The 22,804-nt window shown below is 42.9% G+C and overlaps 2 protein-coding genes across 2 annotated transcripts in view; both read left to right on the forward strand.

The window, feature by feature from the left end:
- The first annotated feature begins 7,823 nt into the window (after positions 1–7,823).
- Positions 7,824–14,016, forward strand: lamtor5 (late endosomal/lysosomal adaptor, MAPK and MTOR activator 5). The gene is made up of 4 exons (XM_021616944.3): positions 7,824–8,002; positions 8,090–8,151; positions 9,682–9,799; positions 13,053–14,016. The coding sequence occupies exons 1-4, from the start codon at positions 7,968–7,970 to the stop codon at positions 13,111–13,113; spliced, it is 276 nt and encodes a 91-aa protein (XP_021472619.1). The 5' UTR covers positions 7,824–7,967; the 3' UTR covers positions 13,114–14,016.
- A 3,153-nt stretch (positions 14,017–17,169) lies between these two features.
- slc16a4 (solute carrier family 16 member 4) overlaps positions 17,170–22,804 on the forward strand; it is an 81,023-nt gene continuing 75,388 nt past the window's right edge. Inside the window, exon 1 of the mRNA XM_021616945.3 lies at positions 17,170–17,794. The gene's annotated coding sequence lies outside the window, so the exon portion shown is untranslated. The remainder of the gene's footprint in view (positions 17,795–22,804) is intronic.

A 22,804-nucleotide genomic window follows, 5' to 3' on the forward strand; every position in this document is an offset into this window, starting at 1 on the left:
TAGACCGTCATTGTAAATAGAATTTGTTCTTAACTGACTAGCCTAGTTAAAAAAAGGTCAAATAAAAAAAAGCCCATACACACCGCAGCATACATGTTGGACCCCAAGTATGCTGGCAAGAGCATCCTGTCTGGTGCAGAGATCAACAAGGCCTATGGTGTCATCACTACTGTGTCTCGCCACCTCGGCCTGGATGAGGACAAGGTTCTTGGCAGTCTGGCGAAGTACACTTCCAAGCAAGGGCTTTGGGATGGAGATGCAATATGGCAGTCATGCCAACATATCTCATCAGCCACCTGGTGGAAGGGACTTTGTGGATCTGAAGCTGTTGCCTCCATCATCCTCCAAATCCCACCAACATCAGCTTCCTCAGGGTGCAACTGGTCCTTGTTTGGGAGCACACACACACACACACACACACACCAAAGCACGCAACAGGCTGACCAATACAAGGGTTGAAACATTGGTGGCCATCTGGGCAAATTTGAGGCTTTTTGAGCCTGACAACGAGCCATCCTCAACAAGGTTGGAAAGTGACAGTGAAGATGAGGCCTCAGAGTCTGATGTTCAAGATGTGGACATTGAGGAGGTCCAGGGAGAAGACATGGAAGCCTGAGAGGAAGACAACCAAAGCTTTAGTTCCTAGACTATCATTTTACAGATGTTTGTTGAAAACATTTTTAGGAGATGTGATGGATCATTGGGGATCATTCAATCTTCCCTTTCTTTTGTTGTTCAGTGAAATCATCCCATGTGAAGAGTCAATTCGTAAATAAATTGTAAAAAAATAAATTATATTGGAAGCATTTAATCATTTGCATTTATTTCTACTTATGATAAGGTTAAAGGTTTATATTTCTGTCTCCATATGATATGGTAAATATATCCAATGCAAAAAAACATCTACATTTAAATTTTATTAATATTAATTTGCATATATTTCTGTTAATTCCCATATATTCCCATTAATTCCCACAGAAAGTTTCCACCTCTGAATATTCCTCAAAATGTTGCAACCCTAGTCCCGACTGAAGCCCAGTGACTCATCCTATGGTTTCTTGGGAGAGTGTGCGACATGCTGACATTCTGCTGGAGGTCAAAGTCTATTTCCTTTTGTGGCACTTCTTTCAAATCGCCATTCATTCCTGCTGCCAATCATCACTCCGTATCCCTGCGAGACAGTTGATGAAAAGAATCTGGTTCAACTTGGGTTACGGTCCGTTTACTTAGAACTTGTCTACGTGACATAATGGGCGATCTCTAAGAAACTGATAAAGACCCAACCTGCCAATGGACATGTACGCATGAACAAAGAATTGGTGATGAATGTATGAATTAAATGAAGCTTCTAGGGGTTCATGTTTAGTAGTTATCTCACTGGACACCGGAACGGAAGACATTATCATAGCTTATTCAAGATATACATCAAATGGATGGGGAGAAATATGTATATTATTTATGGTTAATCTCACTAAAATTACACCTTCTAAATAGGAAGAATGATATGATTTGATATTTATTTTAAACCTCGCATTAGTACATGTTGTAGGCTTCTCATTAATGCATGAATCAACGTGCGAAGTAGGGCCTACATGAATATTGCCTTCATAAATGACATTCTATTTCCATGGTTTTATAGAGCACATTAACTGAGGGAGATTCAAAGTAAATCCTGAATGGCAGGGTAGCCTAGTGGTTAGAGCGTTGGACTAGTAACCGGAAGGTTGCAAGTTCAAATCCCCGAATTTGTTCTTAACTGACTTGCCTAGTTAAATAAAAGGTACAAAAAAAAGAGCATTCTTAACAACACAAAGAGAGAGAGAGATCAAGACATTGTTGCCGTGGCCACAGCAGGAAGTTAGCTTGTCTAGATAACAATCAACACCCCTTTTCAAATATTTGACAGACACTTCTGTTGAGCTGAATAGAGTAGATGTTTTTATAGCACCGTGATAAGGACACAGATTGGTGGTGGCTCAGACATGATCCTATCATAGAGGATATACCGAACAGCCTGTCCATCACCTGTTGCGAGTCAAGACATCACTGTCAGATGCGAGATGGGCTTAATAAGAAATGTTTGTAAAATGAGAAATATGGTGATGATTGTGTTAGAAGAAGACTGTAGCATACACCAGGTTAATTGTTTATACAGTAAAGCATACACTGAGTACACAAAACATTAAAAAGTCAATATTAGGAAGATGTTCCTAATTAAAAAAAAAAAAAAAATTCACCTTTATTTAACAAGGAAAGTCAGTTAAGAACAAATTCTTATTTACAATGATGGCCTACCCTGGCCAAACCTGGACGACGCTGGGCCAATTGGGACTCCCAATCACGGATGGATGTGATACAGCCTGGAATCAAACCAGGGACTGTAGTGACACCTCTTGCACTGAGATGCAGTGCCTTAGACCGCTGTGCCACTCAGAAGCAAATGTTTGGTATACTCTTTGTCCGTTTCATATATGTCAAAACACTTCTTTCATGTTAAGAGATTGATTTGTTAAAGTTGAGATGCTGAGAGGAGACTTTATAATGTTGCAAATGCACTAAACAAGTGATGGGATTTCAGTCCTGGCCCGCAACAGGTAACCCTCAATGACTCGTTTTAAGTCACGTCCTCGTTAGAGGCATAGGCGTGGATCAGACAACCAGTCAGTATCTGGTGTGACCAACATTTGCCTCATGTAGCATGACACATCTCCTTCTCATGATCAGGCTGTTGGTTGTGGCATTTGGAATGCTGTTCCACTCCTCTTCAATGGCTGTGTGAAGTTGCTGGATATTGTTGTGAATTGGAACACACTGTCGTACAAGTCGATCCAGAGCATCCCAAACATGCTCAATGGGTGACATGTCTGAGTATGCAGGCCATGGAAGAACTGGGACATTTTCAGCTTCCAGGAATTGTGTACAGATCCTTGCGACATGGGGCCGTGCGTTATCATGCTGAAACGTGGTGATGGAGGAAGATGAATGGCACGACAATGGGCCTCAGGATCTCGACACGGTATCTCTGTGCATTCAAATTGCCATCGATAAAATGCAATTGTGTTTGTTGTCTGTAGCTTATACCTGCCCATACCATAACCCCACCACCACCATGGGGCACTCTGCTCACAACGTTGATATCACCAAATCGCTCGCCAACAAGACGCCACACACGTTGTCTGCGGTTGTGAGGCCGGTTAGACGTCCTGACAACTTCTCTAAAACGACGTTGGAGGCGGCTTATGGTAGAGAAATTAACATTAAATTCTCTGGCAACAGATCCGGTGGACATTCCTGCAGTCAACATGCCAATTGCATGCTCCTCCAAAACTTGAGAACTCTGCGGCACTGTGTTGTGTGACAAAACTGCACATTTTAGAGTGGCCTTTTATTGTCCCCAGCACAAGGTGCACTTGTGTAATGATCATGCTGTTTAATCAGCTTCTTAATAGGCCACACCTGTCAGGTGGATGGATTATCTTGGCAAAGGAGAAATGCTTACTAACAGGGATGTGACAGGCTATGTTAGAGATGCAATCTAACTTTGTTGCCTAACATAAAGCCCTGGTTGGTTTAAAACTTGCACTGAATACATGTTGTTCTCTAATTCTCACGAAAAATGATTGGCCGATCGATTGGTTTCCCGCCTATAAATATCTGGACATTTGGATTGAGAAGGATTGAATGGTAAAAAAAAAAAACATACAGATGAGGTTAAAAAACGAAGATTTAAAATAAATAAATAAATATATATATATATATATATATACACATCTTACCTCTCCCTAAATAGTAGGAAGCAGATTGTACAGTCCTGCCAGTTCTTGACTATGGTGTCACCATTTACCAGATTGCAGCAGCCACTACTCTTAACCCTTTGGATGCTGTCTACCATATCGTGCTTTGCTTTATCACAGGTGACTCATTTTGTACTCACCACTGCATCCTGTATCAAAAGGTTGGCTGGTCCTCATTAAAGTCCCGTAGACTTCACTATTGCCTTTTTGGTTTACAAAGGTCTACTACCCAAGCTTCCAACTTACTTAGCTTCGTTGTTAAAATATGAAAAACATGAGGTGACAAACCCGTTCACAAGGTTGGTTAACTCTCGAGGTTCCTCGGGTTTCCAAACTAGGGAAGTCCTTTTTTTAGTTTTAAAGCCCCTCATTGCTCGAACCAACTACAAAATACATTACAATTGGATGTTCTGGTGCCGCTCGGGCAATTTAAAATATTGATTGGGAACTTTCTTATTGAGGACTGAAAATTGTTTTTCTTGAATATTTATGTTGTGCTGTATTTTACTGGTTTTATATTGTATTTGATTTTTGAAATTGTATACGCAGGACTCCCTTGTGAAAGAGACCCTGGTCTCAATGCTGACTCCCTGCTTAAATAACGGTAAAATGTAGTGTAAATTAAATCTGTTATGTAGGCTACAGTCAATCCGTCAGGGTGGTTGATGGCACTGCAATCCCAGAGTGCTCTTCTCCTTTTGCTTACTGTAGCTAAATGCACAGTGGCAGCCAGGCTGTGATTCAGGTCGGGACATACACAGTAAGCCATTTATAGAAAAGGGTCAAATATTAGTTTGGAATCGTTTTCACCAGGTGAATCACTCTGGGATGCCTATTTTGTTTATTTATCACTCACTTAAGGCCTAGTTCGGGGGTATTCAACCTTAGGTCTGCGGTACTCTAGGGGGGGGGGGGGGGGTCAGCTTTTTGTATTTATTTATTTTAAATGGGAAATGTTTGTATTTTATTTCAATGTTTTTATGAATATCGATAGCAGAATAAATGCATTTTGAATGACGTACTTACAGTAGAAAAAATGATGACAGAATATAGTTTCAAGAAGATATTCTAAACTATTTCACTCATTGCAGCTAATTACACTCACTGGCCTACCAGTAGAGGACTCACTGGCCTACCAGTAGAGGACTCACTGGCCTACCAGTAGAGGGCTCACTGCCCTACCAGTAGAGGACTCACTGGCCTACCAGTAGAGGGCTCACTGGCCTACCAGTAGAGGGCTCACTGGCCTACCAGTAGAGGGCTCACTGGCCTACCAGTAGAGGACTCACTGGCCTACCAGTAGAGGACTCACTGGCCTACCAGTAGAGGACTCACTGGCCTACCAGTAGAGGGCTCACTGGCCTACCAGTAGAGGGCTCACTGGCCTACCAGTAGAGGGCTCACTGGCCTACCAGTAGAGGGCTCACTGCCCTACCAGTAGAGGACTCACTGGCCTACCAGTAGAGGACTCACTGGCCTACCAGTAGAGGACTCACTGGCCTACCAGTAGAGGGCTCACTGGCCTACCAGTAGAGGGCTCACTGGCCTACCAGTAGAGGGCTCACTGGCCTACCAGTAGAGGGCTCACTGGCCTACCAGTAGAGGACTCACTGGCCTACCAGTAGAGGGCTCACTGGCCTACCAGTAGAGGACTCACTGGCCTACCAGTAGAGGGCTCACTGGCCTACCAGTAGAGGGCTCACTGGCCTACCAGTAGAGGACTCACTGGCCTACCAGTAGAGGGCTCACTGGCCTACCAGTAGAGGGCTCACTGGCCTACCAGTAGAGGACTCACTGGCCTACCAGTAGAGGGCTCACTGGCCTACCAGTAGAGCGCTCACTGGCCTACCAGTAGAGGACTCACTGGCCTACCAGTAGAGGGCTCACTGGCCTACCAGTAGAGGACTCACTGGCCTACCAGTAGAGGGCTCACTGGCCTACCAGTAGAGGGCTCACTGGCCTACCAGTAGAGGACTCACTGGCCTACCAGTAGAGGGCTCACTGCCCTACCAGTAGAGGACTCACTGGCCTACCAGTAGAGGGCTCACTGGCCTACCAGTAGAGGGCTCACTGGCCTACCAGTAGAGGGCTCACTGCCCTACCAGTAGAAGACTCACTGGCCTACCAGTAGAGGGCTCACTGGCCTACCAGTAGAGGACTCACTGGCCTACCAGTAGAGGGCTCACTGGCCTACCAGTAGAGGACTCACTGGCCTACCAGTAGAGGACTCACTGGCCTACCAGTAGAGGGCTCACTGCCCTACCAGTAGAGGACTCACTGGCCTACCAGTAGAGGGCTCACTGGCCTACCAGTAGAGGGCTCACTGGCCTACCAGTAGAGGGCTCACTGGCCTACCAGTAGAGGACTCACTGGCCTACCAGTAGAGGACTCACTGGCCTACCAGTAGAGGACTCACTGGCCTACCAGTAGAGGACTCACTGGCCTACCAGTAGAGGGCTCACTGGCCTACCAGTAGAGGGCTCACTGGCCTACCAGTAGAGGGCTCACTGCCCTACCAGTAGAGGGCTCACTGGCCTACCAGTAGAGGACTCACTGGCCTACCAGTAGAGGACTCACTGGCCTACCAGTAGAGGGCTCACTGGCCTACCAGTAGAGGACTCACTGGCCTACCAGTAGAGGGCTCACTGGCCTACCAGTAGAGGGCTCACTGGCCTACCAGTAGAGGGCTCACTGGCCTACCAGTAGAGGGCTCACTGCCCTACCAGTAGAGGGCTCACTGGCCTACCAGTAGAGGACTCACTGGCCTACCAGTAGAGGGCTCACTGGCCTACCAGTAGAGGGCTCACTGGCCTACCAGTAGAGGGCTCACTGGCCTACCAGTAGAGGGCTCACTGGCCTACCAGTAGAGGACTCACTGGCCTACCAGTAGAGGGCTCACTGGCCTACCAGTAGAGGGCTCACTGGCCTACCAGTAGAGGGCTCACTGGCCTACCAGTAGAGGGCTCACTGGCCTACCAGTAGAGGGCTCACTGGCCTACCAGTAGAGGGCTCACTGGCCTACCAGTAGACGACTCACTGGCCTACCAGTAGAGGGCTCACTGGCCTACCAGTAGAGGGCTCACTGCCCTACCAGTAGAGGGCTCACTGGCCTACCAGTAGAGGACTCACTGGCCTACCAGTAGAGGACTCACTGGCCTACCAGTAGAGGACTCACTGGCCTACCAGTAGAGGGCTCACTGCCCTACCAGTAGAGGACTCACTGGCCTACCAGTAGAGGGCTCACTGCCCTACCAGTAGAGGACTCACTGGCCTACCAGTAGATGGCTCACTGGCCTACCAGTAGAGGGCTCACTGGCCTACCAGTAGAGGGCTCACTGCCCTACCAGTAGAGGACTCACTGGCCTACCAGTAGAGGGCTCACTGCCCTACCAGTAGAGGGCTCACTGGGCTACCAGTAGAGGACTCACTGGCCTACCAGTAGAGGGCTCACTGGCCTACCAGTAGAGGGCTCACTGCCCTACCAGTAGAGGGGGAAAAATGCTACTGGTCAGCTTTCTTGTCTTGGGACATACATTTTTACCAACACATGGCTAACCTTTGTTTAACCAGATAAACAGCTGCTATTTGCAAAAATGCGTTTGGAGTTACCTTTCCAGGAATAGGCTATGTTAGAGTTTACACTTTCTCTTCCAATTATAAATGTGGAGACTACCAAATCTATTACTTTTTTTAAATGTTCATTATGTCTACTTTTCCTTGACACCACCATTCACCTGATAATAAGACAAGACATGTGATCAACATTTTTCTTGCTAAAATGAGGCGGGTCCCTGGGGTCACCAGTTTGCCTGGGTTGTGGTGTCTAAGCAAGAAAAGCTTGAAGCTCCCTGGCCTATTTGGTAAAGGATAGCCACTTACCAAAAGTACATTGTACATCTATTGCTTTTTGGGGGAAAAAACAACTGTTCTTACGTTGCTTTACCACCGATGTCTGTTTAAATGTTATAACATTGTGTTATTTCTCCCCCTCCTTTCCCATTACAGAAAAACCAGACGGAATCGCGTTTGGTGTTATTTTGCCTTCACGCGTTTCCGTAGGAATGCGTATCACGTGAGTTCGAGAAAAAGTCAGGAAGCAGACAATCACAAACAATTTCTTGCAAAATATCAAATGTATTAACTGCAGTTAACCCGATTTAGGCTTTTGTTATCATGGAGTCGACCCTCGAGCTACATCTTGATGATACGTAAGTGATTATCTGATCGAGACTCGTACAAAACCGTTACATTTTGTGTAAACATTCCTGAAACGTGTATCCATGTCGTTTTGATAGCATGAAAAATCCAGCCATTATCGGAGTTCTCTGCACCGACCAACAGGGACATATTCTAGGCTGTAAGTAAAATACAAATTTCTTGTTATTTTCATTATTTATCTTATTATTCAGCAGGCAAACATTTGACTGACGGTGTTTGAAAAGTGTGAAAATATCCCCTTGAAATGGCAGTAGCTAACGTTACAAATATTAGATAATGCAATAAGTAAAATGAATAGTAGCTATAGCCCAAGCTTGTTCTTTGGTAGGGGGTAAATCCATTTGAATTCAATCACTTTTTGACAGCACCCCTCTTTGTATGGAACGAAACCTTCCATACATATTTTACCATTGTATAATTGCTAATAAAAAGTGACATTTTCTACCCGAATAACAAAACATTCAAGAGAGCACCGTGTACAAAGTAGACATATTTTGCATACCCCACCATAGCCCAATAATGTACTCCTAAAGATGTGTAGGCGAGCAAAACATTACTCCTTAAAGGTAGACTCAGCGACATGAACATAGATGCAGAAGGTACACAGCACCGTGTGGTAATTTCCACAACTCGGTGTGCGTGGCCCAACTTCTCTATGTTGGTGACCTGACAACCACGCTGTGAACCAAGTCATGCATCTCATTCATCTCAATAGTTACTTGTTGCAACGTCATCTCGTGACGTCTACCTTGGATCCTATGTTCTTTTCAGAGCTAGACTGGCTCTGGCAGCCAAAACAATATCACGTCAGAAATAATTTCACAAATGCAAAATACACACTTACTGTTTTAACCGGGTTTATCACAGTTGCAGCCGACTGTATTTTTCTATTCCAACACGTTTCTGGTGGCATTCTTCCGTTACACACACACACACGCGTGTCAGGTGCATGCTATAGCTCATTAGCACAGATGGTCGCCTCTCTTCTGTCGGTCTTCCGTAGGCATATGCCGTAACATGGAGATATGGCCGTGTGGAAACAATAGCCCTATAAAGGTGTGTTGTAATTTAACATTTAGTTTAAAAATATTTATTTCTCGCTGATATGTTCCTTTTATGTTTTGAAAAACCACACGGCAAGCGATGCGTGTTCACGTTTAGACCGAGCGTCAGGTTGATTAACAAAAGCCACCGGGGAATCAGACGCCTTCTAGCATAGGCACTAAAGGTAGTTAGCGTCTATCAATGGGGTAACCCCACCATACCATGAGACATGTCTTTATCAATGGAAAAAGAGAAACGGTTGAGATTGATATAATTTAAACGTTTATAAACAGGGTTGTTAAAACTATTTCATACATTTTTTTACACTATTTTTTTTTTGTAAACATGTCATTTAAAAAAAACCTTAAATGTAAATGATCTAAAAACATGTCAAATCCCCCCCAAAATTGTTCATATTCGTTGAAACTTAAACCCTATTTTTACATAATCTGAGGTTTTTGTGTTGTTCCCGCCATTGGTTGAGACATGCTTTTGAATACAGGGCCTAGCTAATGTATCAGGCCCCCTTTTGATACAAGTGAACTTACCACAAGATCAGCCTACATTTTGCTCTGTTCTTCCATATGACTGAATCTGAGTCTACTTTGTCTTGTGCTCATTTCAGGTCGTGGCTCTCTGTCTGATGAGCATGGTGGAGTGGTGTCTGTACTGGCCAGACAGGTAGCCTCTCTCACCAAAGACCCTACAGACAGCCCCACAGTGTGTCTGGAGTCAGATTCAGGGTGAGGAACAACATCCAATCAGGAGTCAATATTAGGGGCGAGTTCCTTTTGTATCGTTTGGTGCCCCGGGGTTGGTAGAGATTTCAAAATGAACTCACCTTAGTTATATAACCAGTTTAACTGGTCCATTTACTATTTACAAATAGAGTTTCTAGCACCTTCCTCTTTGCCACTTCCGAACCATCTTAAATAAACATGCCCCATTCAAGAAATTTAGAACCAGGAACAGATATAGCCCTTGGTTCTCCCCAGACCTGACTGCCCTTAACCAACACAAAAACATCCTATGGCGTTCTGCATTAGCATCGAACAGCCCCCGTGATATGCAGCTGTAGCTAGAAGCTAGAAACCATTATACACAGGCAGTTAGAAAAGCCAAGGCTAGCTTTTTCAAGCAGAAATTTGCTTCTTGCAACACTAACTCAAAAAGTTCTGGGACACTGTAAAGTCCATGGAGAATAAGAACACCTCCTCCCAGCTGCCCACTGCACTGAAGATAGGAAACACTGTCACCACTGATAAATCCACCATAATTGAAAATTTCAATAAGCATTTTTCTACTGCTGGCCATGCTTTCCACCTGGCTACTCCTACCCTGTCAACAGCACTGCACCCCCAACAGCAACTCGCCCAAGCCTTCCCCATTTCTCCTTCTCCCAAATCCATTCAGCTGATGTTCTGAAAGAGCTGCAAAATCTGGACCCCTACAAATCAGCCGGGCTAGACAATCTGGACCCTTTCTTTCTAAAATTATCTGCCGAAATTGTTGCCACCCCTATTACTAGCCTGTTCAACCTCTCTTTCGTGTCGTCTGAGATTCCCAAAGATTGGAAAGCAGCTGCGGTCATCCCCCTCTTCAAAGGGGGGGACACTCTTGACCCAAACTGCTACAGACCTATATCTATCCTACCATGCCTTTCTAAGGTCTTTGAAAGCCAAGTCAACAAACAGATTACCGACCATTTTGAATCTCACCATACCTTCTCTGCTATGCAATCTGGTTTCAGAGCTGGTCATGGGTGCACCTCAGCCACGCTCAAGGTCCTAAACGATATCTTAACCGCCATCGATAAGAAACATTACTGTGCAGCCGTACTCATTGATCTGGCCAAGGCTTTCGACTCTGTCAATCACCACATCCTCATCGGCAGACTCAACAGCCTTGGTTTCTCAAATGATTGCCTCGCCTGGTTCACCAACTACTTCTCTGATAGAGTTCAGTGTGTCAAATCGGAGGGTCTGTTGTCCGGACCTCTGGCAGTCTCTATGGGGGTGCCACAGGGTTCAATTCTTGGACTGACTCTCTTCTCTGTATACATCAATGAGGTCGCTCTTGCTGCTGGTGAGTCTCTGATCCACCTCTACGCAGACGACACCATTCTGTATACTTCCGGCCCTTCTTTGGACACTGTGTTAACAACCCTCCAGGCAAGCTTCAATGCCATACAACTCTCCTTCCGTGGCCTCCAATTGCTCTTAAATACAAGTAAAACTAAATGCATGCTCTTCAACCGATCGCTACCTGCACCTACCCGCCTGTCCAACATCACTACTCTGGACGGCTCTGACTTAGAATACGTGGACAACTACAAATACTTAGGTGTCTGGTTAGACTGTAAACTCTCCTTCCAGACCCATATCAAACATCTCCAATCCAAAGTTAAATCTAGAATTGGCTTCCTATTTCGCAACAAAGCATCCTTCACTCATGCTGCCAAACATACCCTTGTAAAACTGACCATCCTACCAATCCTCGACTTTGGCGATGTAATTTACAAAATAGCCTCCAATACCCTACTCAACAAATTGGATGCAGTCTATCACAGTGCAATCCGTTTTGTCACTAAAGCCCCATATACTACCCACCATTGCGACCTGTACGCTCTCGTTGGCTGGCCCTCGCTTCATACTCGTCGCCAAACCCACTGGCTCCATGTCATCTACAAGACCCTGCTAGGTAAAGTCCCCCCTTATCTCAGCTCGCTGGTCACCATAGCATCTCCCACCTGTAGCACACGCTCCAGCAGGTATATCTCTCTAGTCACCCCCAAAACCAATTATTTCTTTGGCCGCCTCTCTTTCCAGTTCTCTGCTGCCAATGACTGGAACGAACTACAAAAATCTCTGAAACTAGAAACACTTATCTCCCTTACTAGCTTTAAGCACCAACTGTCAGAGCAGCTCACAGATTACTGCACCTGTACATAGCCCACCTATAATTTAGCCCTATCAACTACCTCTTTCCCTACTGTATTTATTTTATTTATTTATTTTGCTCCTTTGCACCCCATTATTTTTATTTCTACTTTGCACATTCTTCCATTGCAAAACTACCATTCCAGTGTTTTACTTGCTATATTGTATTTACCTTGCCACCAAGGCCTTTTTTGCCTTTACCTCCCTTCTCACCTCATTTGCTCACATTGTATATAGACTTGTTTATACTTTATTATTGACTGTATGTTTGTTTTACTCCATGTGTAACTCTGTGTTGTTGTATCTGTCGAACTGCTTTGCTTTATCTTGGCCAGGTCGCAATTGTAAATGAGAACTTGTTCTCAACTTGCCTACCTGGTTAAATAAAGGTGTTCTCAACTAGCCTACCTGGTTAAATAAAGGTAAAATAAAAAAATAAAAAAACTTGTATGGATCGTAAACTATTGGATAGGAAATGATGCAAAGTCTGCCCAGCCTTTCCATCAGAGGGAAAGGCCTGACATATTATCATGTTGCTGATACCTTTGCAAGTTTTTCCACATCTACATGGCGGGCATAGGTAGGAACTAGGGGTGGATTTGGGACTCGACTGGGAGCTTATCTGCAAAGTGCATGTGTGTCTTGTTGTCTAGTTAGGTTTTCTTTGACTGTGCTGCCACCTTGTGGACATCATAGGTATGTGCACAGCTTCATATAGTTCCCTGAACTTCACCTTTACATTGCACTGTGCATATCTGAGCAGTCAAAACAACTCATTTGAAACTGTGTGCAAGACATAGGCATAAAACACTGATCCCCAGTGGGCAACATGCTATATTTATAATGATGGACAGCTTAAATGGGAAAAGATCACATGGCAGCATCCTGTGGATGCAAATTACACCATGACATGCTGCCTATGGTATTTAATGGCATGTCGAGCAGAGCCAGAGTTGGTCAGTTACTGCTGATCAAGGATCAGTTTTGTAGTTTAGTGATGTCTTGATTGAAATGCAATTGATTGGCCACGGGCCATATTGTTTGTTTTCCCCCACAGGAATATTCTAGTGAGAGCACATGGAACCATCACAGTAGCTGTTCATAAGATGTCGTCATGAAGTCGCCCGGTGAAGATGGAGGAGTCTGTTTCTGTTTGTAAAAGCTGTTTGTTCACTAACGCTAAATAATCCCACACAATACTGCCCTGCCAAGCAAAAAGGCAGTAACTGCTTGGAACTGAGAAAAATGTATTTTATTTACCTTGGTTTAGCAGTTACTGCAAACATTTGACCCCCATTTTCTCCAACACATAATACAATGGAGGCAGGATACTTGTCTACATGATTAAGCATGTACCTAATGTAGCAAAAATGACATTAACTCATTTTTGACCACATGAGCAGTTACTGCCGTTTTGCTTGGTAGGGCAGAATACATTATCTGGATCTAGGAGGTCACATACAGGTGTTAGAAGATTCCATTTCTTCTTCTTCAACTGTCCGTCTGTTTGGCCAAGAGTCATATTTAACTGTCTGTTTGGCCAAGAGTCATATTAAACTGTCTGTTTGGCCAAGAGTCATATTAAACTGTCTGTTTGGCCAAGAGTCATATTAAACTGTCTGTTTGGCCAAGAGTCATATTAAACTGTCTGTTTGGCCAAGAGTCATATTAAACTGTCTGTTTGGCCAAGAGTCATATTAAACTGTCTGTTTGGCCAAGAGTCATATTAAACTGTCTGTTTGGCCAAGAGTCATATTAAACTGTCTGTTTGGCCAAGAGTCATATTAAACTGTCTGTTTGGCCAAGAGTCATATTTAACTGTCTGTTTGGCCAAGAGTCATTTAAAAGTCGAGTCCATACTATTTGAGTTATGTTTTGTAAGTTAATAGGTCTGATCAGTTTTTGTATCAATATTTGTTGACCTGGCAATTACTTTTTGGAACATTTTTAATCTGCAATCATGTCTGATTTCAAATTCCTGTAGAGATATTGTATTCATATTAAAAGCAATGTAACATCAATATGCAATTTTTCACTTTTGTTATGGTGTCTCTTCTGTAGTAAAAAGCGTACTGCCACGTCAGGGGGACTTAGTTATGTCACACTGTACTGGCTGGACCGAGATCCTAGTTTTTAGTGCAATTGTGAAGTATGCCAAATGAACTTACCACTTGTTAGGATACTTGACAGATGAACATTGAGTCCTCATCACAGTTCACTCTCTTAAGTGCTGTCTGTTTTCAAATGAGTGGTGTGGCACATTTCCCTCTTGTGGGATGAGTAAGTAAACTTGACCTACAGGCCTACAGGAGTTGAACATTGAGTCTGGGCCACCTCTCACAGTCTCCATTACAGCCGGAAGGTCACCAATAATCAAAATCAAATCACATTTTATTGGTCACATACAGTGCCTTGCGAAAGTATTCGGCCCCCTTGAACTTTGCGACCTTTTGCCACATTTCAGGCTTCAAACATAAAGATATAAAACTGTATTTTTTTTTGTGAAGAATCAACAACAAGTGGGACACAATCATGAAGTGGAATGATATTTCAAACTTTTTTTAACATATCAAAAACTGAAAAATTGGGCGTGCAAAATTATTCAGCCCCTTTACTTTCAGTGCAGCAAACTCTCTCCAGAAGTTCAGTGAGGATCTCTGAATGATCCAATGTTGACCTAAATGACTAATGATGATAAATACAATCCACCTGTGTGTAATCAAGTCTCCGTATAAATGCACCTGCACTGTGATAGTCTCAGAGGTCCGTTCAAAGCGCAGAGAGCATCATGAAGAACAAGGAACACACCAGGCAGGTCCGAGATACTGTTGTGAAGAAGTTTAAAGCTCGATTTGGATACAAAAAGATTTCCCAAGCTTTAAACATCCCAAGGAGCACTGTGCAAGCGATAATATTGAAATGGAAGGAGTATCAGACCACTGCAAATCTACCAAGACCTGACCGTCCCTCTAAACTTTCAGCTCATACAAGGAGAAGACTGATCAGAGATGCAGCCAAGAGGCCCATGATCACTCTGGATGAACTGCAGAGATCTACAGCTGAGGTGGGAGACTCTGTCCATAGGACAACAATCAGTCGTATATTGCACAAATATGGCCTTTATGGAAGAGTGGCAAGAAGAAAGCCATTTCTTAAAGATATCCATAAAAAGTGTTGTTTAAAGTTTGCCACAAGCCACCTGGGAGACACACCAAACATGTGGAAGAAGGTGCTCTGGTCAGATGAAACCAAAATTGAACTTTTTGGCAACAATGCAAAACGTTATGTTTGGCGTAAAAGCAGCACAGCTCATCACCCTGAACACACCATCCCCACTGTCAAACATGGTGGTGGCAGCATCATGGTTTGGGCCTGCTTTTCTTCAGCAGGGACAGGGAAGATGGTTAAAATTGATGGGAAGATGGATGGAGCCAAATACAGGACCATTCTGGAAGAAAACCTGATGGAGTCTGCAAAAGACCTGAGACTGGGACAGAGATTTGTCTTCCAACAAGACAATGATCCAAAACATAAAGCAAAATCTACAATGGAATGGTTCAAAAATAAACATATCCAGGTGTTAGAATGGCCAAGTCAAAGTCCAGACCTGAATCCAATCGAGAATCTGTGGAAAGAACTGAAAACTGCTGTTCACAAATGCTCTCCATCCAACCTCACTGAGCTCGAGCTGTTTTGCAAGGAGGAATGGGAAAAAATGTCAGTCTCTCGATGTGCAAAACTGATAGAGACATACCCCAAGCGACTTACAGCTGTAATCGCAGCAAAAGGTGGCACTACAAACTATTAACTTAAGGGGGCTGAATAATTTTGCACGCCCAATTTTTCAGTTTTTGATTTGTTAAAAAAGTTTGAAATATCCAATAAATGTCGTTCCACTTCATGATTGTGTCCCACTTGTTGTTGATTCTTCACAAAAAAATACAGTTTTATATCTTTATGTTTGAAGCCTGAAATGTGGCAAAAGGTCGCAAAGTTCAAGGGGGCCGAATACTTTCGCAAGGCACTGTACATATTTAGCAGATGTTATTGCAGGTGTAGTGAAATGCTTGTGTTTCTAGCTCCAACAGTGTAGTAGTATCTAACAATTCACAACAATACAAACAAATCTGAAAGTAAAAGAATGGAATTCAGAAATATATAAATGTTAGATCGAGCGATGTAGGAGTGGCATTGACTAAAATACAGTAGAATAAAATACAGTATATATATGAGATGAGTAAAGCTGTATGTAAACACTATTAAAGTGACCTGTGTTCCATTATTAAAGAGGCCAGTGATTCCATGTCTATGTATATAGGGCAGCAGGGTTGCGAAACGGGGTGGAAGCCGGCTAGTGATGGCTGTTTAACAGTCTGATGGCCTTGGGATAGAAGCTGTTTTTCAACGGCATCCTATTCCCAATTAACTATAGTTAAGTAATTAGTGCATTAAATGGAGAATAGGGTGCTATTTGGGACTCATTTGCAATCCGTGTGTTCATGACCATGGCAGAGACAGACACCGGGACTTAATTTGTTGGCTGACGGTAAACATGATGATGAGGACGATGAACCTATATTTGTACAGTGCTCACTCAAGTGTGTAACATGTATCACAGCCCCCCCCCCCCCCCAGTTTGATCTATGTATATTCCGAAAATATTTATTTTAGTGATGAGTTAACTCACAGATATGGAATTTAGCAATCAGTGCTCCCTCAAATGAGGGATGAGTGTGATTTATGTGTTGTTCAGCTGCTCGCTCTTTCTCTCCCTCACCTCTCTCGTTTAAATGTTATACGCGTTTTACGTCTGTGAATATTCACAGTTCACATGTCTCAACAGGTGCCCACGCTTCCAGCGAATGCATTTCCAGTTCAATGCATTTTTTTTAGGGCGTTTCAAGTAGATAAACTTTAACTGGAATATGGATTAATCTTCTAACCTTCTCCATGTCAAGTCTTATATTTTCTCCTTTTAGATGGTTCAGCATTTCTCTTAGCAAGCGCGTCTTGCAGAGGTAATTCTGTGCAAATAATAGGCCTAGGTGTGGTAGGAGGTATTCGTGTCAAAACCTAGAAAAGTTATATGGTTTTATACCATTATATCATCTCTCATTATTACACAATTTGAGTTCAGGTCACACAGATAAGATCTTGCGCTAATGTTTCTCTGCAGTGGATGGGATGTCCCGTTAGCTGCAGAGAGAACACTGCAGTCAGCGATTCCGCCTGGGCTGGCTGGCTGTCTGTGTCAACCTGCAGAAAGACTCACCCCAATCTCCGACTCTGTAATGGTTCTCAGCTAATAGCCTAGCTCTACATGAACCTACTGGCCAAGTTTTTAGCATGATGTTTTGACAGCAGAGCAGACGTTGTTTTTCTACGTTGGGAGGTTTTCAGAGAGAGCTCCACGTTTCAATCACGTGTCAGTCCCTGTGGAGGGCGGCTTTGGTTCACGCGACCTCTCTCACTTCATCGCCAATTTGCTGTTGACTGTTGAGGTGGTGGAGTTTGAGTCGCAACTCAGAGGACGGAATTCAAACGTTGAACTAAAGTTATTATGGCGACTTCACCCTCAGTGCCATCAAGTGAACGGGTCCTGTTCTGTAGAATTATATGCAAAGGAAACTTCTCCAAGTAGGCCTGCCTCCTTTCAAGTGCACTATCAAAAGGATGGATCGCGCACCTCAAGTGTAGGAATCTCCATCTCCTCGAGCGCAGAACACCACCGTTGTTATTTACTGAAGTTCCTATGTAAAGTCAAGAGGGAAATTGGTCAGAATCTTATTGAAAATTAAGGTATGTATATAAGTATACTAAATAGACTGGTTTTCAGTCATAATTAATCAATAGTTATTGTTCTAGACAAGTGTTTTTGCAGTTATGTATTTATTTTTTAAAGGGTTTTAGTGATATGTTTTAATATATATATTTTTTTTACTCACAAATACACAACAATTGAGTGTTTTCCCACCGGGCACAAATTGATTGCATCAACGTTGTTTACACGTCTTTTCAACGACTCAAAATACAATGGGGTCACGTTTAATCAACGTGAAAAACTGATTGGATTAGCAAAAATTAGCAAAAATTAATTCATGTAAAGGAATTTGGGAAATGTTTGTCTTTTTTTTTACCCGACTTTTAACCTACAGTGAGCTCCAAAAGTATTGGGAGAGTGACATTGTTTTTTTGTTCTGGCTCTGTATTCCAGCACTTTGGATTTAAAATGATACAATGACTATGGGTTTAAAGTGCATACTGTCAACTTTAATTTCAGGTTATTTTCATTCATTCATTTCGGGTGAACCGTTTAGAAATTATAGCACTTTTTGTACATAGTTCCCCTCTTTTAGAGGACCAAAAGTACTGGGACAAATTCACTTATGCTGTATGTGTATGAAAGTAGTCAAAAGTTTAGTGTTTGGTCCCATATTCCTAGCACACAATGATAACATCAAGCTTGTGAAGCTCAAATATCATACCGCCAAAACATGCTAACCTCTCACCCTTACAATAGGGGAGGTTAGCAGTTTTTGGGGGGGTATGATATTTGTGTGTCTGTAACTTTCTCATCATCATTATTCATGGTTCATTCAGTACTATCCGTAATCATGGTAGGATCCACATTAATGTCAAAGTGTTAAGAAACATATTATATTCTTATTTACAATAAAAGTGACTCTAAAATGACATTATTTACCAGTCATTTATATTAGGCACAAAATAATCTGAAACACAACCAAAACAAACAGCACGTGCATCCATCAAGTGTGTAAGAGTCACAAGCTTGATGTAATCATTGCATGCTAAGAATATGGGACCAAATACTAAACTTTTGACTACTTTAATACACACAAGTTAATTTGTCCCAGTACTTTTGGTCACCTAAAATGGGACTATGTACAAAAAGTGCTGTCATTTTTTACAATTTATTTTACCTTTATTTAACTAGGCAAGTCAGTTAAGAACAAATTCTTATTTTCAATGACGGCCTAGGAACAAGTGGGTTGTTCAGGGGCAGTTCAGCTGGCAGTTCAGCTGCCTGTTCAGGGGCAGAACGACAGATTTGTACCTTGTCAGCTCGGGGGTTTGAACTTGCAACCTTCCAGTTACTAGTCCACTAGGCTACCCTGCCGCCCCAATTTTTAAATGGTTCACCCAATATGGATGGAAATACCCTCAAATTATAGCTGACAGTCTGCTACTTTAACCTCAGTCATTGTATCATTTCCAATCCAAAGTGCTGGATTACAGAACCAAAACATTTTAAATAAATGTCTCACTGCCCCAATAGTTTTGGAACTCACTGTAAATCCAATGAAATGGTTCACATTTTGAAAAGCATTCCAGGTGAAGGTGGTTGAGAGAATGCCAAGAGTGTGCACAGCTGTCATTAAGGCAAAGGGTGGCTACTTTGAAGAATCTCAAATATAATATATATTTGGATTTGTTTAACACTTTTTTTGGTTACTCCATGATTCCATATGTGTTATTTCATAGTTTTGATGTCTTCACTATTATTCTACAATGTAGAAAATAGTTAAAAAAAATAAAGACAAACTTTTGACTGGTACTGTAGGTTGTAATCTCATTGATCAACATCTCAACCAAATACTACCCAATTATCCACGTTGAAATGACGTAGGGTGCCCAGTGGGATATGTGTTCCTCTAACTAAATCCAAACAGCTAGTGGGTAGTGATGATCTGTTGTTTGATGTCCGGTGAGTGAGGGGCAATAATGCAGCAAGACCTCTCTAGGAGTTCAAATTTACAATACTGTGGTGTTGTATGGTCCAGATCTGGGTTCAAATAATGTTTGAAATCATTTCAAAAACGTAAGCTGTGCTTGATTGCCTGCCCGTGGGCATACAGACCTGTCCACTACCTCCACTGACCATATGGCTATGAGCTTTCTGATCCTCTCAAGACTGCGGCTGCCCATCCGGAGGCTTCAAGAAGTACTCGAGCTGACTTGGATCTATCTGATCTAGCTATTGTTGTAGCCTATATTTCTTTTTACATGACTTCTGGTTTATTTAGCTTAACAAGCGCTTTGAGAATCTGTCTGTAAGGAAAAGCGCTATAAATGTTTCATTTATTATTATTATTATTGTTGATTGAGCTCTCCCTGTCGCAATGGAACTAATAGAAACGTCCCAAAAGTGCAAACCCTGTGCATCTGGCACTCCAGGCGAGCTAATGCATAACGCTCAAAGTTTGTGGAAGATTTAAAATAGTACTTGAACCCTTTTGAATACTTTGGTGTATGAGTTCACTGTACTGTGGTGTATGGTCGTTCCGTTCTCTTTTTCAGGGATAATAAACTAAGCCAAAAGCTTTTCATCTAACCACCAAGCAGCTTTTTAGCGACGTAATCTCACCATTCCTCATGACTAATGTATTTTGCTTTTCTTATTAACACTAAAAGAGAATGTGAGAATGTCGGATTGGCTTTTAGTATGGTATTGTATTACTGGAGTCTACTGGGGAGGCAGAGCTACAGTAATTGTAGCTATGGATCCGTGGTCACAAAGCTTGTTCGTACACTAATGCCTATCAAAGTAAACTGATACAGTATCTCATTGTATTCAACACTTAATAATGTCTAAGGTCTTCATTTCAGTTATTTGCTCTCACATAATGAAAAACCTTGAGTTGAGAACAATTACTCTGAGATGAGAGCCTCTTTTGTTCTGTTAATTGAACTTTGATGACCAAAAACCCTCTTCCAACCCGGTCTACTCCGGCATAAACTAATCTACATGCTTAATTCATTGTAATGGATTGCCCTAGTTGACCAAACACTACAGAAGAAGTTGGATGTTGTAACTGTAGGTAACTGAACCCACTGGGCATAGTCAATGTCAATTCAACGTCTATGTGAATTCAAGTGAAATTAAATAAAATGTTGAATTATGTCTTTGGATTTAGGTAAAAATTGGATGAGAAAGAAATACCCAAATTTATGTCGATTACTTTTTGGTAAATCCAAATAGTTTCCCCATTTTGATTCAATGACATCAGAAGGAAAAACTGACTTTTTTTGCTGAAATTATGTGGAAACAACATTGAATCATCCAGTTTGTGCCCAGTGAGAAAGCTTCTAACCACAGGAGGTTGGTGGCACCTTAATTGGGGAGGACTGGCTCGTGGTAAAGGCTGGAGTGGATTTTTTGTTGTTGCTATTTTCACTATTACAATTATAGGCGCACTTGTTGGCCTTGGCGTGAAAGGGCTCGGTTTTGATGAATTAACACGTTGTGGGTGTGTCGAGGCTTGGACCCTCGCTGACCAATCAGTGCTCCATGGCCAAATATGTGGTTGCTCGAAGTAGTTTTTCTTATGTATTGCCTTGGAATCAACTCCAACTCCAATGTTAGTCCGTTATAGTTTGTGAAATGGCTTACAGAAATGAAATAACAAAATGTAGACCTATATTTGTTAAATACGCAAACTTGAATCCATTTTACAGTCCACATTGTTCTAAGCAAATTGCATGGCTTCAATAGCATTCACACTGACATAGGGGATGTCAACAAGGATGGCAACAGGATGGCAACAACAACTGCTCAAGTTACACCAGGAAGGCACAATCCCTACATCAGTGCTCAGACTGTCCGCAATAGGCTGAGAGAGGCTGGACTGAGGGCTTGTAGGCCTGTTGTAAGGCAGGTCCTCACCAGACATCACCGGCAAAAATGTTGCCTATGGGCACCCACCGTCGCTGGGCCAGACAGGACTGGCAAAAAGTGCTCTTCACTGACGAGTCAAGGTTTTGTTTCACCAGGGGTGATGGTCGGATCCGCGTTTATCATTGAAGGAATGAGCGTTACACTGAGGCCTGTACTCTGGAGCGGGATCGATTTGGAGGTGGAGGGTCCGTCATGGTCTGGGGTGGTGTGTCACAGCATCATCGGCCTGAGCTTGTTGTCATTGCAGGCAATCTCAACGCTGTGTGTTACAGGGAAGACATCCTCCTCCCTCTTGTGGTACCCTTCCTGCAGGCTCATCCTGACATGACCCTCCAGCATGACAATGCCACCAGCCATACTGCTCATTCTGTGAGTGATTTCCTGCAAGACAGGAATGTCAAGTGTTCTGCCATGGCCAGCGAAGAGCCCGGATCTCCATCCAATTGAACACGTCTGAGACCTGTTGGATCGGGGGGTGAGGGCTAGGGCCATTCCCCCCCAGAAATGTCCGGGAACTTGCAGGTGCCTTGGTGGAAGAGTGGGGTAACATCTTACAGCAAGAACTGGCAAATCTGGTGCAGTCCATGAGGAGGAGATGCACTACAGTACTTAATGCAGCTGGTGGCCACACCAGATTACCCCCCCCCCCCACCCCCCTTTGTTCTGGGATACATTATTCAATTTCTGTTAGTCACATGTCTGTGGAACTTGTTCCGTTTATGTTTCAGCTGTTGAATTATCAACCATGTGTAATGGAATCAGTACATCAAAAATCTGTATGGCGCAACTGTCAACTCCTCTCAAACTTGATGTTTTAATAAAGCTTTGGTGATTAAGATTTATTTCCAATCAGTCTCAGGAGCCAAACCCTCTGTCGACATTCTTGACTACTTTGCGATTGCATTGGGCAAAAAAAATATATATATTTGAGAGGAGGGAGGCTACGCTTGGTTTTTAAGCAAATACGAAGTATACAGGCACCAAAATCACATTAGTCTACTCTTGTTCCATGTCATATGGTCAGTGTGCATCACGGCTGGATGGGCTGCATTTCCGCTGTCAAAATTCATACCATAACCAACTGTGTTACTGCTAAAACTAGATTTTGGTTG

Source organism: Oncorhynchus mykiss, chromosome 9 (assembly GCF_057628025.1).
Source record: "Oncorhynchus mykiss isolate SJ-2025 chromosome 9, ASM5762802v1, whole genome shotgun sequence".
NCBI classification, from domain to species: domain Eukaryota; kingdom Metazoa; phylum Chordata; class Actinopteri; order Salmoniformes; family Salmonidae; genus Oncorhynchus; species Oncorhynchus mykiss.